The following is a 17,750-nucleotide window of genomic DNA, read 5'->3' on the forward strand; positions in this document are numbered from 1 at the left end:
CGTGTGATTTATATTCGCTTTGCAATTTACGTCTGTTGTGAAGTTTTTGTAGCAAAATCATTTTCAAAGCCACAACCGACCCATTTGACAGTTCGCAATGTAAAAGGCTTCAACCAACATTTAAACGCGTTTAAACATAAACGTATGCTTAATTTCGAGTTTAAACTGGTCAACAAAAGTTATATTATTGGGACATTACAAGTACTTGTTATCTTGCACACACACCAACACGCTGTCACAACTTCCAACTGTTGCCACCACAATTAGCATGTCATTGTTCTTCTCATTGAATTGTTAATGTAAACAGTTTTAACTCCCTTCACCTCTCTACAGCTCCTTCCACTGAGCTGAGCACTTATATAAATGAGAAGATCTCACTTGTTTTTGTTCTTATCTATTTATATTTTACACAGTAAATCCTGAAAAGCACAACATGTTTCGAGCTGTGATGTTAATACAGAGACTTACATTGTTGTTATTGTTTTAATTATTTGTGCAAATAGGGAAAATTGATTAAGCTTTTAAGAAATTTCAATTATATAAATGAATTATGATTTTTTCTGTGGCACAACTTGAGTCGTTAGGATTTATATATATATTTATATTAAAAATACACAATAGCATAAGGCAAAGAAGGTAAATGACAATAAGATTACCCATTCATAATTCCACGCTAGTTCTAGTTAGTCTTCCTAAATGAGAATATTTTCTGTACATTTTGTTCCACTCTATAAATATTCAGTAAGAAGTGTCAAAACTATCCCCAATCCCCCCTAAAGAGATTATCCTTTGATAACATAAAGAGTACCGTGCTGATGCAGGTCTTCAGAGATGCTGTCTGTGATGTATTAAACATTTCAAAGTGGCTCCTGAAATATTTGGACAGTTGAGACAAATTTTTGCTTTGTTGGATGACATCATACCAAGTGTCAACAAATGATGCTAGACTTTTAGAACTGACTCAGACTTGAAATTGACCAATGCCACCACATGTGTAGTACTTGTTGTATTTGTTTGACAACTTTAAAGTATCTGAATACTTTTACATTTTGACAGAATGGAGTGACTTTTTATCTGTTAAAGTCCAGGCTACAAACCAAAATATTTTTAACAATCAAACATTTCCTCTGTTACTGCCCAGCAAATGATTGTACTGCCAAACACACTTTATGTCTGTCATGTTACATTATATGGGGTAAGTTGTCTACCTTAGTCAAATGTAAACAAAACAAAACAGAAAAGCATTTTACATACAGACAACTTACAAAATATTTTTGTAAAGAAATTGTATACAATTACATAAAACATTTTAAACACAATTTAAACTTTACTTCATTATATTTGACCCTTGGTTTAATGTATCCCATTATTGTTTTATTGTGTTGATTTGTTTAACTACTAACTACTACAAATACATTTCTAAGAGTTTTAGTTGGGAGGACAGAATTCACTATTGTACTGCCAACATACACCACAAACCACTGCAAGACAAACAAACAGACAAATTTATGATCTTAAACTTTATAATTGCTGAGATACAGCCCTCATGACATTTTTCCAAGGTTACAGATGTCGCTGGTCTACCCTATCTAATAATTAATAGCAAAAAAATTGTTTATGTGAAATGGTTTGCTTCAAATGTGTTTGTTGTATATATTTTTAATGTAAATGCCTTGTGTTGGGACATTTATATATCGTTGCCTTAAAATTATGAGGTTCTATTTGCATTCTGACCAGTTTTGAAATATTGAGCTTTAAATTTACATACAATTTGATTTTGTAGAACCTTTTTGTTTTCTAAAAAGTCCCATAATGTACACAAAGTGAAGGAAAAACGTCACATGATGTATCTGAGTTGAGAATAACTCATTTTGACAAAAATTTCAGATAGAACCTTATACATTACAGTGGCTTACATTTTGGTCTACAGTGTGTGTTAGTAAAATTTAATATTAACTCTATAAAGCAAATTAAAGGCAAAGTTTGTAACTATCAAGACGATTCTTTAACTGTGTTTTACTGTATGTCAATAAGTATTGACCACCAAAACATTCATTGTATATTGACCGTTTTTCAAGATTAACAACACTGGTACAGAAGCACTTCCTGTTTCAGATTTTTAGTCTTTGGTCAAAGCTTAAAGATGTTTGTTTAACATTTTAATGTGGTCGTAAATGTTCTGTTGGTTGTATTTATTGTAACATTTGTGTAGTGTTAAAAACTGAAACAGGAAGTGCTTCTGTTGTTTACATCTTGCAAAATGGTCTGTTTTTATTGGCAACAATGCATTATTCCTTGAGTTCATGTTACAAACACAGTAATGTTCACACATAGATTTATACTTAATCATATAAAAATGTTTATACTGTAGTTTAAAGGTCCAGTGTGTGATTTTTTGGAGGCTCTATCGATAGAAATGCAATATAATATACATAACTATGTCTCTAGAGGTGTAGACCTTACACAATGAAGCATTGTTTTTATCACCTTAGAATGAGCTATTTCTATCTACATACACCACGGGTCCGCTTGCATATAATTCGCCATGTTCTGTCAGCCGTCGTAGTGTTTCGAACGGGAGGGGTGGAGTGAGCGGTTGGTTGCAATTCACAACCTTGCCACTAGATTTCACTGACTTGAACTTTAAGTTGCAAGTCTGCAATTGTTGGTAGAATTTATACTTGGATCAAGAGCTGGCAACTGCTGTTCATTTTCAACACTTTTAATCTGAGGTCATGGTTATATGACAACATATCCATCAAACTGTAATATTCAGGCTGCAATGAATAATTCAGCTTGATATTTTAATGTGTATGCAAGACCATTAGTCCATGAATTTTAAGGCACATTTGTTAATATTTATTTTATTTATGCAGCGTATTTGTGGTACATTTTTTGTTTTATTTCATTGCTCTTAAAATAATCAGAAATGGATCTCAGAGGATTATTTGTTACCAGGTTAAATATTTACATTTAAACTCAAAGACAAAAGCTCAATAATCTGCATTTCAAATATACTGTACATAAACACATGAGAAAAGAATGTTAAGAATGCCGAAGAGGTATATAATGAGGGGACATCTGTAAACATTTTATTGACATACACATATATAAAAAAGAAAACATAAAATGTGTTCTTCATAAATCATTATGTTACATAAGCACTGTTAAATATGTCTGTTTTTTTTAGTTGTAGATTTGTCCATTGAATATCTATGTCTAGAATGTTGCTGCACTTCTCAGAAGCCCGTCTTTCCTAGACAGAGAATAAAATCAGCCTCGGCAAGTCTTGTACAATAAATAGAAAGAAATTACTCAATTGAAAAAAGGCCCAGGTTTCGTCACTAAAGGTTTTTCTAACCTAAAAGGTTTCTTGCAACCACCAAAAACTGTGTAAACTAAACACCTTCTTCTAAATTCAAAGAACAACTTCTAATTCAGAAGATGAGGAGTTGTTAAAGTAGTGGTTATACTTACGCCTCTCTTCTGAAAGTCTCTTGTGATATTCTGTCCTCACCAGCTCCATCTGGGAACTCATTGAAATTCTTGACACCAAGTGTCTTTAGTGCTATGGAGAAGCAACATAGACTCTATGATTAAAGGGATAGTTCACCCAAAAACTCCAATTTGCTGTTTATTTATTCACCCCCAGGCCATCGGAGATGTAGGTGACATTTTTTATTGAGTAGAACCATAAAGAAGATTGTTTGGTAAATTCGCAGCCCTCTTTGCTTCATATAATGGGAGTCTATGAGGTCCACCTGTCTAAGAGTTCCTAAAGCACATAATTCCAAAAAAGTGGCTCCTGGCGACATGTTGACGTCTTGTCTTCCATACTGTGCAGCCTCTGCACACGTCCCGGGAAAACCTGCAGAAACAGTCACTCAACACTCCCTTTCTGCAGGTGGCGCTAAACGCACCAGACGCTGGTATGCCATCCGCCACCAAATTATACTACAAGAAGAAGATCGCGATCGGGACGTGTGCAGAGGCTGCACAGTATGGCTAATATTATTAAAAATGACGATCAGTTTTATGAAAATATCGAATAATTCGTTTCACAAGACGTCAACATGTCGCCAGGAGCCGCTTTTTTGGAATTATGTGCATTAGAAACTCTTAGACAGGTGGACCCCATAGACTCCCATTACATGAAGCAAAGAGGGCTGCGGATTTACCAAACAATCTTCTTTATGGTTCTACTCAAGAAAAAATGTCACCTACATCTCGGATGGCCTGGGGGTGAGTAAATAAACAGCAAATTGGAATTTTTGGGTGAACTATCCCTTTAACTACTGATATATTTAACAAGCAGAGCCGGGTAACGGATTACATGTAATCTGGATTACGTAATCAGATTCCAAAAATCAAGTACTTGTAATTAGAGTAAACTACATTTTAAAATACTTTTAAATGGATTACATGATTACATATTATTCACAGAATGGCAGTAAGTTGTTTACAGTTCAGTGATTTTTCCCTACATTTTTTCATTTTTTATTTCTTTTTTTTTCAAAATTTTATTCAATATATGTTTGTGATTCTTCAAGTTTTTTCCGGCAGAGAGGGGAGGGGTTTGGAATCGCACAAAGATGCAAAATGGAGCGGCACTTAGCATTTGATGGCTGGATGTATAAACACTAGGGGTGTGACGAGACACTCATCCCACGAAATGAGATTAGACGAGACACAAGATTAAATTTTTATTCAACTGAAAATCACAAAATGCAAAATAGGTGCATTTTGAAAATTTAGATTACATAAATGTAATTTTACTGCTATTTTTATTAATTATAATATTATTTAAAAGTGGCAGGGCATCTTCAATTCTAATTTCACCATCAGACTCCGTCATACTGACATCACGAGACCTTGACAAGAAATCTTGTCACATTTTAATCTTGCGAGATCTTGTCACATAGACACCCTTTCATTTTTAAGGAAACTATTCAGTGTTACTATCAGTAAACACTAACAAGAATTTATGAGTGTCAGTATTTTGTCCGTACTGTACTTCAAAAAGATGTTGAGGCTCTTGTTGGTGATAAAGAATGGAATATTTTTCCTTGTTGTATGTGTAAAAATAGTACAAAATTATCCTGCGTCAATATATGTAGCATCAAATAAGATTTAAGTCAAAAGTAATCTAAATGTAATCCAAAAGTAGTCCAATTACATTCCCAAAAATGTGTAATCTAAGATATTAGTTACTAACTACAAATTTTGTCATGTAATCTATAATCAGTAACTGATTACAATTAATAAGCAATCTACCCAGCTCTGTTAACAAGATACTTGACTTGCCACATAATTTTATGGATGTTCACTAAAAAAGATGCTACTACACTACTCTGGTAGGCTTTTTATTGTTGTACAGACCCTTTTTATCGGACGCGCGTTCGCCTGACCCCCAGTTAACATCCGGATTGTGTTTAGCTAGTGTCTAATAATATAACTATTTTATTTAACTTATGTTAATATTAATGTGTATTATTATTTTACTGTATAATAATTGTATTAAATAAACGATTTGTTTAATTTTGTTTAATGTTCATTTTATTAAATAAACAATTGTTGAATGCATCCTGTAGTTTGGTCAAATTTAAAGAAACCGTATGGTACATTGACATCTAGCAGTTGAGCTTGGTATCGCAGTCTAAATTCAAAATATTGTAGAGACAAGTTTAGCCAAGTAACGGTCTCGGTTTCTTTTGAATGTTTCAGAAATAATATACAGGCACTCTATTGTTTGTGAATGTGTTGCAGAAGTTCAGTTGGGGTCACATAAGTGCGCATGCACAGTAATGTTTGTTTATGTCTACGGCCTATGTTAATTCCAAATTTATGGTGACATATTTATGGCATTGAAAATTTAAAAAATGAATTGGTTAAAGAGTACATAAATAGGGATTTTTAAGGTCCTACTTTGGTTTATGGAGTGTCCAACATGAAGTTTATGTACATAGAAGGTGTAAAAACACTATTATTTCGTAATAATAGCTAGTTACTTTTACTTTACTTCTTGACTGACTCTCAAATTATTCGTTCCGCGATTCATCTGTTTAATCGCCTCCTTTCCGCTAGCCTAGTCTGATGTGATTGGTCAGATGGTTTAGTCTGCTGTGATTGGTCTTCCGCGAATGAGGCTCACCAGCTACAGTGTTTGGGGGAGAAGAGTGAAGTTTTCACGGGCAGTCCTAGCAAAACGTAGGCGGGGACTATATTATGTAGTGACGTAAATCCGCGGACAAGGGAAGACTCGTTTGCGTGATTCAGAGTCGACTCCCTTTTTTCCAAGCCAATAACTTTGTTGTTCATTCACCTTCGGATTTACAATTTGGTAGACTGCTTACTTTCAAACACGACAACATTACCCAATGCATGAAATGTAATTTTCATGATCTCATGTTATGTACTCTTTAACGACTCGAGAACACTGGGTGTAGGGGGTACTGTGGTACAATAGTAAAGTCCCAAACGAACCCCCAATGTGTTATTTTGGCATAAGGTGTAAAAATAGGTTTTAGCAGCAATTTTTCTCATACCAAAGAAAAAAATTATGCAATGGTATTGGTATATTTGATCATTTTCCTCATAATAGGAATGAGGAAAAGGATCAGGAACAAAATACAAAAGACATTAAACACATGTTCAGATTTACCTTCTTTGTATTGAGCATGAGTGATATAACCCTGATGAGAGGGATCCAGGATACCAAACAGAGCGTCTAAGTTGGACTCGTTAAAAAGACACGGACTGTATTCTTGACTGACTTTAGATTCTTTAAGCTTTTCAAGCTGGTCAATCAGAAATTCCCGAGGTCGCTCTGTAAAGCAGAATTTGTGGCATTGGGCGTCAACTGTTTTCTATATTGTGCTGTTTGCCACTATTAAAAGAAGAACAGTATAGTAGTCGTTTGGCAGACACCTTTGGACTTATAAGGACAGCCCCGTTCAAAACAAGCTTAGAAACCGTGACAACAACAAGACGCGCTAAAACTCTCACCTGGTCTGTAGAAAAACAGCATACTAGTTAAATTATCCATCAGGTCAATAATCTTGTGTTTCTCGAGATATTCAGCTGCCTCTTGCTCCCGTTTTGACATCTTGAACAGAGGTTCACTGCCCTCGTGCAAGTGTATCATTGTTGCTATGATACCGCGCCTGCGCAGCGAGGTCATGAAAGTCAGAATTCCAGACACCAAAACCTCTGATCAGAAACTAAACATTTTTTAAGTTTGATTATTTTATCATTTATTTATGGTATATTATGTTTAAATTATGTAAAAGGTAGAAACGTAAACGACAATTTCGCGTAATCTTAACCTGTTGACGAGAACATCCGAACTAATCCTCTTAAACCTCATAATGTCACTGGAAACTGTTGGGAACTGAAGTCAGGCGTGCTATGTGCTCTTGTTCTCTGATTGTTTAACCGACTTTCCAGTATTTGCATTTAATTTACATGAAATCAAAGTGAATCAAATGAAAGTTAATCAAAGCTGGCACAAGAAACTTTTGAAGTGAATTTGTAACCAATATATTAATTACTATTAAAACAACGTATTTATTACCATTTCTAAATCTGACAAAACTGTAGGCCTAATAAGCTATTCTTATATGAATATATTTAACAGCTTTACGAGGCTATGCCAACTTAGGAAACAAACATGTATGTCCGTCATTATTAGTTTTCGAATGGACTGGTACTGTTCACTTACCTGTATATTTAAAAGAGCTAACGATCTGCCAAAACACGTTTTCTGTTGTTTGCGCCCAATGCCTTTCAGAAACTTTTCTGTTTATCATTTGTCTCGTCTAACCACTAGATGGAGCTGTTGCTTCTTGTTTTTATGCCACTGTGTTTCTCAAATAGTACACAGGGAAAATGTGTGTCTGTTTATTATGTGATTATTTTAGACTTTTTTTGGTTTTTTAAGGTTTTTAAGGCTTTATCTTACATATATGTTTGCAATATATAAAATATAGGCTACACATAAAATGAGGGTGTGGGGGAGAAATATTTAGTCTTTATTGACAAAACAACTAGCTAAGGACCAGAATTCACCCTTTAACTAAGAAATAACTATATTAAAGTTAATTCATTAAAAAGAATCCCAACAAATTTCAAGTAAGTTATTATCAAAGAAATAGCATCTTATAAAAACATGAACAAAACAAAAACATTATGTAAGTCTTGAAAGAGTTTCAGTGGTATCATCACATTTTTAATGTGTTTATGTTTTTTCTTTAATAAAGATATCTAAAGATCTGAGCCTGGTTCGTTTTTTTTAACATAAAATCATAAACAGGAATGATACCATGAGAAATTGTCAAAGTAAAAAAAGACAATAAAAGATGATAAACTGTATAATAAGCAACTAATAATATACAAAAGAAAAAGGGTGTCATTTTAGGCAACAATATAATTTGCTTGTAATGTTTTAAGCTCTAATTGAGTTTTTATTTGTGCAGTTGTGCAAAACAGTAGCCTACAATAAAGCTAAAATAATTTTTAAAGTGAGAAAATTTCGATTTGGAGTCAGACTTTTATGAATGTAAAAATGTTTGTGTTGTATGTTTGTGTTAAAGTAATAATTTACTTCCAAAAGCCATCAAAGAAATAGGACATTTATTGACAAAGAGGCAAACCTCCAACATAAATATGAAATACCTGTGACGACAGAGGTTGCACTTTAGTATGTAACAGAAAATGCACATACACAAAAGTTAAACACATTGGCCCGGTTTCACAGACAATGCTTAAGGCTAGTCCTAGACTATAATGAATGTTTGACCTGTCTTAACTGAAAATAACTTGCCCTGACATATCTTAAAATATGTCAGTGCCGCTGTTTTTTCTCAAGATGCAAACCAGTAATTTTTTTTCTATAAGGCATTTTTATGAAAGTGCCTTACATATCCTAATTTCACTAAGGTCTAGTCCTGGCTTAAGCTAAACCTTGTCTGTGAAACCGGGCCTTAATGTATAAAAAAAAGCATTGTATGGTAAGAGGCGGGATCTTAATTTGAAAAAAGCTCCATAAATTTGAACAGCTTATCATTCTTTTTGTTGTTTATAAGCAATAGAGATTCTTTTAAGTCTCCATTTCTAACAAAAACAAATTGCAATTAAGTACAGAATTTGCAAACTTTTTTCTATGAATATAATATTTACCATGTAAAATATAGGCCAGTCGTTCACCACATAATCAAACATCTTACATTCATTAGTATATGAACATATAATATCTTTAAGAGATAATATACAGTATAAACTATTTGGGGGGGCAAATATAAAGGAGCTAACATCAGACCAAAATTTTAGAGTTACATAAAATATACAGTATGATCCAAATGTTCCTCCTGCATATTACAAAAAGTGCATTTACTATTAATGTCCATAAATTTAGAAAAATAAATTGCATGGGTAAATTTTGTGCAGAATTTTAAAGTGCACAGTGATTTTGTTATAGATACAGAATTTATATGGCGCTAACCATGCCAGTTTCTGATCAATATTACTTGAAGGGGAAAAGAGTTTAATGCCATCTACTGACAGCTCAGGAAATATCCTTAACCCTAACCCTAAACTCCCAAAAGTAAGGTGATTTTTCATAAGCTGTATTAATCCATTTGGAATAGCTTTAACAACTTTTTGAACGTCTTTAAAAGGAATAGGAAAATTGTAAATACAAAGAATGTCTTCATAGTATAAGATTTCTCCATTTCCATCAAATAAGTCCATAACAAAGTTAACAAAGTTAGGTAAGTTAACTTTGGCTAATGAGACAGTTATTCCATAAAATCACTTTGAGTGGAGAAAAGTTATGTTGAAAACAAATCTTCCAGGCCAATAACACTTGCTTGTGAAAATTTGATAACTTACAATTAAAATGTGACAACTGGTCATTTCCCCGGCAAAATAAAAACAACGTAACAAGTCGGATGACGTCATTACTCAGCGACGGCTGAGCGCTCTCTGTGCTGCGCATGCGTATAATTGCCAAGTCCTTGGACGCTGTGATCGCTGTAGGTGAAGCGGTCTTGGACGGGACGTACTGTCAAAATGCAGACCTGGAACCATCTATATCGCACACTCGCCACGGTAAATTCTATTTATGTGGCCGATCCGAAGCTTCTAGTGTCTATCTAGCCTCTATTACTACAAAAGAAATGTGTTGTGAAAAGAAATACAGCGTAGTTACTCTCTAGGCCCAACTTGCTTGCATGTCAGCGTTGTTAAGTAACTTGTCAACTTATTTAACAGAAACACAGACGCACCAGAGAGAAATTTACATTAATTTAGGCGCAAGACTTTTTATCTGAATTTTCGAAAGTGCTAATGCAAATGTAACTTACACAACCAAGTAACGTTATGAGGTCTGTCATCACTGGTTAAACATGCAGGGATGGGATGTAGATTTACTGTCTGTGACTCTTTTTTGATCATTTGCCATAGAGGCATTATAGCCCTTGCGACAACATTTAATGCAACACTGTTAACTTTCTGGTGTGCTCCTTTAAATATTAAAGTGTATTTTCTTTCTCCTCCCATTGGGGTTATTTACTTTTGCTATTTTAACACCAGTACAAAGCACAAAACACCTGTGTATGCTTACTATTACTAAAATAAAATCTGGTGTTTCTCTGTATTTAATATAGCGAAGTCAGCATCTCCCCTGCAAGTTGCATGGAGCCACAGTCCTATCTGCAAGAACGTATGCTGACAAAGCAGCAAGTAAGATATTACAGTCTATTATGACTTGACATTCAGTGTGGTTACATTAACAAAACTTTGGACATGTATCTCTAAAACGTAATAATGTATAATAATAATAGTCAATAATATAAAAGGCAAGATTCAAATAATTATACCATGTTCTGCCATAGTTGATGCTGATATCACAGTTGTGGGCTCTGGGCCTGGAGGTTACGTCGCGGCCATCAAAGCAGCTCAGCTTGGCTTCAAGGTAAAGACCCTTTAAGCTCTCTGGTATAACATTATCATTTGTTCAATGATGCTAATAAAATGCAATCCTTTACAGACAGTATGTGTGGAGAAGAATGCGACTCTCGGAGGAACGTGCCTAAATGTGGGCTGCATCCCGTCAAAGGTATACGCTTGTAAAGACAGGGCTGGTGAGGTCTGCATATCTGGAAAGATGTTAAAATTCTTATTCTGTTCTCTTGTTTTTGCATTTTAGGCTCTGCTCAACAACTCTTATCTATATCACATGGCACACGGAAACGATTTTGAAAGCAGAGGCATTGAAAGTAAGTTCAAATATCAACATCACGTGACCATTGGTGCACATTAATACATTTATCTGGACCATCAAGGATAAGCTGAACAGTAGATATTCCAGTGTATAGAACATCCATTGCACTACTATAATACAGCAATGAAGTTATAATCCTTAAATCTAATAAGTCATTTCATATGAATTTATTGTATTTTAGTTCAGGGGATCTCATTGAACCTGGAAAAGATGATGGCACAGAAGAGTGGAGCAGTCAAGGCCCTGACAGGGGGCATTGCACACTTATTCAAACAGAACAAAGTGAGATCAGAAGTTGATTTTTCTAATGTTATTAAAGTGATGGTTCACCCAAAATAATCATATATCATATACTACTCACCCTCAGGTTGTTCCAAACCTGTATAAATCTTTGTTCTGCTAAACACAAAGGAAGATATTTGGAAGTGTGAAAGGGGTAGTTCACCTCAAAATTAATATTCTGTCTTCATTTATTCACTTGTAGGTAAAATATCTGTTTATGACTCTTTCTTCTGCGGAACGCAAAAGATATTTTGTGAAATGTCTTAGTGGTTTTGTGTCCATACAATGGAAATCAATGTTGTTTGGTTACCAACATTCTTCAAAATATCATCTTTTCCGAATGACTTTAAGATTGAAAATGTTTGTGGTATTTGTAGGTAACTCACGTCAATGGGTTTGGAATGATAACTGGTAAGAATCAAGTGACGGCAAAGACCGCTGATGGAGATCAGGTTATAAACACCAAGAACATCCTCATCGCTACTGGATCAGAGGTCACACCTTTCCCAGGGATCGAGGTACGTCCGTGAGACTCGCAGCTTTATCTACTGTACGTTTCCTGTTATTTGTTCCGTTCCTGAATTTAAGATTTGCTTTACAACAGATCGATGAAGACACTGTAGTGTCTTCCACTGGAGCTTTATCGCTCAAGAAGGTTCCAGAGGAGCTCATTGTGATCGGGGCTGGAGTCATCGGTGTGGAGTTGGTAAGTGTGCTATAGAAGCTTTGCGCTGGGGTTGAGCTTAAAAAATGCATTTCTTTTGAATCATGGTTGTTTTTAAATCTCAATGCAGGTTCATATTTTTTCTTGTAGGGGTCTGTGTGGCAGAGGCTGGGTGCCAAAGTCACAGCTGTGGAGTTTCTCGGCCACGTCGGTGGAATGGGTATCGATATGGAGATCTCCAAAAACTTTCAACGAATTCTTCAGAAGCAGGGCTTGAAGTTCAAACTGAGCACCAAGGTCATGGGCGCCACCAAGAGAGCAGACGGCAAGATCGATGTGGCGTGAGTGCAGTGTTTCTAAATATGCTTATGTAGGGGTTTAAGTTGGTTAAGAACCGTTGGGTAATTTTATTGCTTCTTTTGTTCAGCGTGGAGGCAGCTGCCGGCGGCAAGAACGAGACGCTCATCTGTGACGTTCTGTTGGTGTGCATTGGGCGCCGCCCCTTCAGCCAAAACCTCGGCCTTGAGTCTGTTGGTATTGAACTGGATAGCAGAGGAAGGATCCCTGTCAACGGCCGCTTTCAGACCAAAGTGCCCAGGTACAGTTGTTTTCTGTGGGAAATAAAACTGGGAAATTGTTTGTAAATTCAGATTTTCAGGCTTTTGTAGTCATTCTATATTTCAAAGTACTTCTTTTTATATGTCTTTCTATTTCAGATAGATTCTGTTTAAATCTGAGGGCTCTTTTCTTTTGAAAGACAAATAGTAATAAGGCTTTTTTTAATGTCTTGTTAGTATCTATGCCATTGGAGATGTGGTAGCTGGACCCATGCTGGCTCACAAAGCTGAGGATGAGGGTATTATTTGTGTGGAGGGAATGGCAGGAGGAGCCGTCCATATCGACTACAACTGTGTGCCCTCCGTCATTTACACGCACCCTGAGGTTGCCTGGGTCGGGAAGACGGAAGAACAGCTCAAAGAGGAAGTGAGTTTCAGTACTCCGTTTAGCATAGCTTTCTATGCTTATTGCCACTAAAAAATAGAAGAAAAAAACAATTTACTTAACAAATGTATCTGTTTCTGTGCTTAATTTATTAGAAAAAATACAACTAAGGTGGCGGTTGGAGACACAATTTACGAGCATGTGCTTCATCTCAAGTATTTTTCACATAGTGTGCATCATTGTTTACTCAGTAACTGCTGTTTTTCAGGGCGTGCTATATAAAGTGGGCAAGTTCCCCTTTGCTGCCAATAGCAGAGCAAAGACAAATGCTGATACGGATGGACTGGTAAAGATCCTCAGCCACAAGGATACAGACAGGATGTTGGGAGCACATATTCTGGGATCGGTAATTACCCGATTTTGCTGTTCTTGTATGGGGAAATCTTTGTTAATAATATGATTTGTTGATTTATGAGTATGTAATGTTTCTACAGGGGGCAGGAGAGATGATTAATGAGGCTACATTAGCTATGGAGTACGGGGCTTCATGTGAGGATATTGCCAGAGTTTGCCACGCCCACCCTGTAAGTGTCTAGTTTGGTGTACTCATGTTCTCTGTTGTTAAGGTACTATTATTTCGAGACATCTTGGGAAATAACCGTACAATGGCTGATTCATTATTAATATTATCCATTGCATATTTCTTTTTCAATAACGGAAAACTATATGTGATCGAAGAATTGTGTATTTGCATCAGATACAGAGAACTTTTTATGCCAAAGTGTGGTTCAGTGTATTTTATGAACAACACTTGAGGTGTAAAATATGACATAAATGTAAACCACAAATTTATTAAACTTTGTAAATGTTTGATTTATAAAACAAAATATATATGGCTTTTTTGTTGCAATATTTGACATTTTCAGGGGTTTTAACTAGCTTTTCCCCTTTTCTTCCAGACCGTGTCAGAGGCCTTCAGAGAAGCCAACCTTGCTGCTTCATTTGGAAAAGCTATCAACTTTTAGATTTTCTTCACAAACACATGTATATAAATGTCTGTTGCGTAATTTTCTGTCCACGCACATTCTAGAGTACTTAGGTTTCTGGGCTGTCTGGTGTCACCTTCATGCAAATGTTCAGAATAACCCTGTAAAACATTAAGTATGTTATTTAAACGTCCTAATAAAGGAACCTGGGGCTTATACTGAATTTTCTCTGTCTGAGCAAAATGTTATGTGGGTTTCAGATGTTCGGTCAAATAAGTTTTATGCAGATGGTTATAAATATGACCAAAGCAATCATTTTTAAATGGTTGAACATTTTTATTTCGGCTGTATTATTCTACATGGTAGATTAATAAAGAGGAAGATGCTGTACCGCATTAAGTTTTTGTTTTCAGTAAATGAGATGTGTTTCTCAGTTCAAGATATATAAAACGAGGTAAAATCTGGTTCTTGGTGTCATTTTGTCACAAAAAGAAATATCAACTTCCTGAGTAGACACTGTAAAATCATTAGGCTTCTACACCATGTTATTATTACCGATGAGAGGTCTTACAGAGATCAAAGTGACACTTAATATCCTACATTTTAATAAGTAAATTTGAATTGCTTTAGATGTATTTACGTTTTTTTATATATAAATGAACAAATCAGTCAAGATTCAGTTCTGATTGTTTTTCTACCACTATAACTGTACATTATTCACTAAACTATATTTAATTCGTAAAAGGTTTACTGCATTTGTTTTGATTATGCCAAGCGAAGTGTATAATATAAAAAACTGTACATGAGAAGCAACGTGTTATAAGATAATTCACATCATTTTTTTGGACAAGAAATTTCAAACCATGTAAGCAATAAGGATAAAGCAATAAAGAATTAAAGGACGAAAAATGATAAATAAATGCAGAAATAAATAAAAGCTGATCTACGGAAATATAGGAGTAGGCCAATAATTTGTCTTTTTCATGACCAAAATGTATGTACTTCCAAATAATTTATTAATTTTTAAATGCATTTTAGTATAAAGTGACTCTAGAGGTCAGCTGTCTCGTGCTCCATTTCATCTCTGCATGATTTTAAAGTGTTGACTTGAATTTTCATTTTCTGCACGGAACCCACCCGCCTGCATTCATCGGTTAAAAAAAACAAGATGAGAAATGTATTATATCAACAAGACAAACAATTTTGAAGTTACCTGTAACCAACTTTCAGGGTTATAGGAATGGTGTAGCTCCATACCTTACCAGTAGAGGTCGTAGGGATACTGTTGTTATTGCTATGATAAAGTACGGTTATTTTCCTTTTCCTATCTCTAGTCTTCAGTCACAGAATATTTTAGATGTCTCGTTATTAAAAACGCTGATTCAACATCAGATTGTTAGTGTGTTCAATAGAGAAACATTGAATACATTCCGTGAGTGAGGTCCTGAGGAATGGAGTTCCTTAGGTTGCTGACGTGCCATGCACATTTCTTTCACACATTTCATTTTAGCATCCACCCTTCCGTTATCCATTGTTCTGTTAGTACTGAATCTAAGAATACCACTTGACTATGAATTATAGTCTTCAAGTCTTTAAACTGATTTATTCACCCTTAAACATTACGGGCGGTTTCCCAGACAAGGATTAGTTTAAACCAGGACTAGGCCTTAGTTAAATTAGGATAATTAAGTTGTTTTAAAAAACATACTTTACAAAAAAATATTACTGTGTGCATCTTGAGACAAAACAATCACAGTGATATATTTTAAGATATGTCAGTGCAAGTTGTTTTCGATCAAGGCATCTCTCACATTTAAATTAGTCTGAGACTAGGCTTAAACCCTGTCTGGGAAACCGCCCCTACATGTTTGGAAGAGTTTATTTTATGTCTGATAAAATCTTTGTCTTCTGTTACGAAATGATACTGAATAGGGATAGTTTTTATTGACAGACTTTACTCCAGTGAATATTTCTCGAGGTAGGTTTCACTTTAGGCAGTAAGCACATACCTTAATTGTCCAGTGTGTGAAATTTAGCGGCATCTAGCGGCGAGGCTGCAAATTGCAAGTCGGTGAGTTGCTGTCGAATCACTATACGGTGGCTGACACAGAACTAAAATGTCGTCACGTTTTCGCTTCTTTGCCGAATTTACGAAACACGCTCTGTAGAGTAGTTTGTCTGTTTAGGGCAACAACAATTCTATGTAAGGACCCGAGGTGTATGTAGATAGAAATAGCTCATTCTAATGTAATAAAAACATAACGCTTCATTATGTAAGGTCTTTATACACCTCTGAACACATAGTTATGTATATTATATTGCATTTCTGTCAATAGATCCTCCAAAAATCAACACACAGCTCATTTAACCCTTTATCTGACACTGAAAGAAGTCAGCTGGATGTATCCAATAAGAGAAGCATTTAGGACAGGGTTGCTAAATATACTTAAGCCAATTATCCATTATGTGGACTAGTGCATGGTGACTTTAAAGCATGTATGACACCTTAGTAAAACCCTTAGTAGCCTACTTCCTTTTGGTCTATCTTTGACCTACAGTATCGGTTTCTCAATTTGTAAGTTAAAAAAAGTGGAGCAGCTGTCAAGAACCATGATTTTAGTCACTCATGGTGGGTCATACTAAAACAAAGTGCATGACCATTTTTAACCATTTTTCTAAGGAAAAACTTTGAATGACTATTTACAGTTTATGTGTCAAACAGAAAGATCATGTAAGAGTACGTAAGGGTATGAAGGCAGAACTGTTAGCGATCAAAATAAAACATTGCGGTCATGGAAAATATGTATAAAACCTTTAATAAAAAAAATAACACAACCACAAAGAACAATACAGTCTGGACAATTGTTATGTCAACATCATATGGACCAATCCCGTTTTCCACATAAAATGAGTTATGGCCACAACCATGACAATAATTCCAGTGGTCTAGTATTCTTTTTTTTTTGTGGTATTTACAGTAATTATGGGTTTAAGATAAATAACCGTTTGCAATACTTTAATTATTGTTTGTTTAGTGGAATCCTTAGTGTGTTTAATGATTTATTTTTTAAAGTACATTAAAGCAATAAGCCCCAAGAAGCTTTTATAAAACGGTTATTCCATATGCTTAGCAAGGTTTCATAAAATAAAGTAAATAAAATGATATTTAGGCTATATGTAACGGCGGTCAGCCGTTACATACTGGGGTATTTTATAACGGCTTAGAACTCCGCTCAGCCAATCAGAATCAAGGACCAGAACTGACCGTTTTATAATTAAAGTTACAAACCAAGTTGAAGCCTGGGGTCAAGTGGACAGAGCTCCAAAACAGTGCTTTGGGCGACCAAAGTTATAGAATACCGGCTCACGGTCCTTTCCAGGTCCTCCTGCCCTTTTTCCTCCACGTGCCTCCTCTCGAAAATAACCCCCAAAATAAACCCAAACTATATGTCAAAAGTCAACAAGCATACAATTATGGGACATTCTACCAGAAATGTAAATTTACCGTGACAGGGCCTGACACTTTAGCTCGTCCTCCTGAAAAATAACGATTTACAAAAACAAGCTTAAAATCATACAATTCGATGACAAAACT

General features: G+C 35.3%; 2 protein-coding genes across 2 annotated transcripts; one reads left to right on the forward strand and one right to left on the reverse strand.

The window, feature by feature from the left end:
- Positions 1 to 2,854: 2,854 nt before the first annotated feature.
- On the reverse strand, positions 2,855 to 7,180 carry si:dkey-42p14.3 (EF-hand calcium-binding domain-containing protein 10). Its single transcript, XM_057330515.1, has 4 exons — positions 7,006 to 7,180; positions 6,662 to 6,826; positions 3,478 to 3,568; positions 2,855 to 3,256 (listed from the first exon to the last, which is right to left on the reverse strand). Exons 1-4 carry the CDS (start codon positions 7,178 to 7,180, stop codon positions 3,220 to 3,222), a joined length of 468 nt encoding a protein of 155 aa, XP_057186498.1. The 3' UTR covers positions 2,855 to 3,219.
- Positions 7,181 to 9,975: 2,795 nt separating this feature from the next.
- dldh (dihydrolipoamide dehydrogenase) lies at positions 9,976 to 14,619 on the forward strand. Its single transcript, XM_057329623.1, has 14 exons — positions 9,976 to 10,107; positions 10,665 to 10,740; positions 10,893 to 10,972; positions 11,048 to 11,116; positions 11,207 to 11,276; positions 11,463 to 11,563; positions 11,941 to 12,081; positions 12,168 to 12,269; positions 12,378 to 12,568; positions 12,655 to 12,825; positions 13,022 to 13,211; positions 13,438 to 13,575; positions 13,664 to 13,753; positions 14,129 to 14,619. The coding sequence occupies exons 1-14, from the start codon at positions 10,069 to 10,071 to the stop codon at positions 14,192 to 14,194; spliced, it is 1,524 nt and encodes a 507-aa protein (XP_057185606.1). The 5' UTR covers positions 9,976 to 10,068; the 3' UTR covers positions 14,195 to 14,619.
- The last annotated feature ends 3,131 nt before the right edge of the window (positions 14,620 to 17,750 follow it).

The sequence above is a fragment of the Triplophysa rosa genome, linkage group LG3, assembly GCF_024868665.1.
Source record: "Triplophysa rosa linkage group LG3, Trosa_1v2, whole genome shotgun sequence".
In the NCBI taxonomy this organism is placed as follows: Eukaryota; Metazoa; Chordata; class Actinopteri; order Cypriniformes; family Nemacheilidae; genus Triplophysa; species Triplophysa rosa.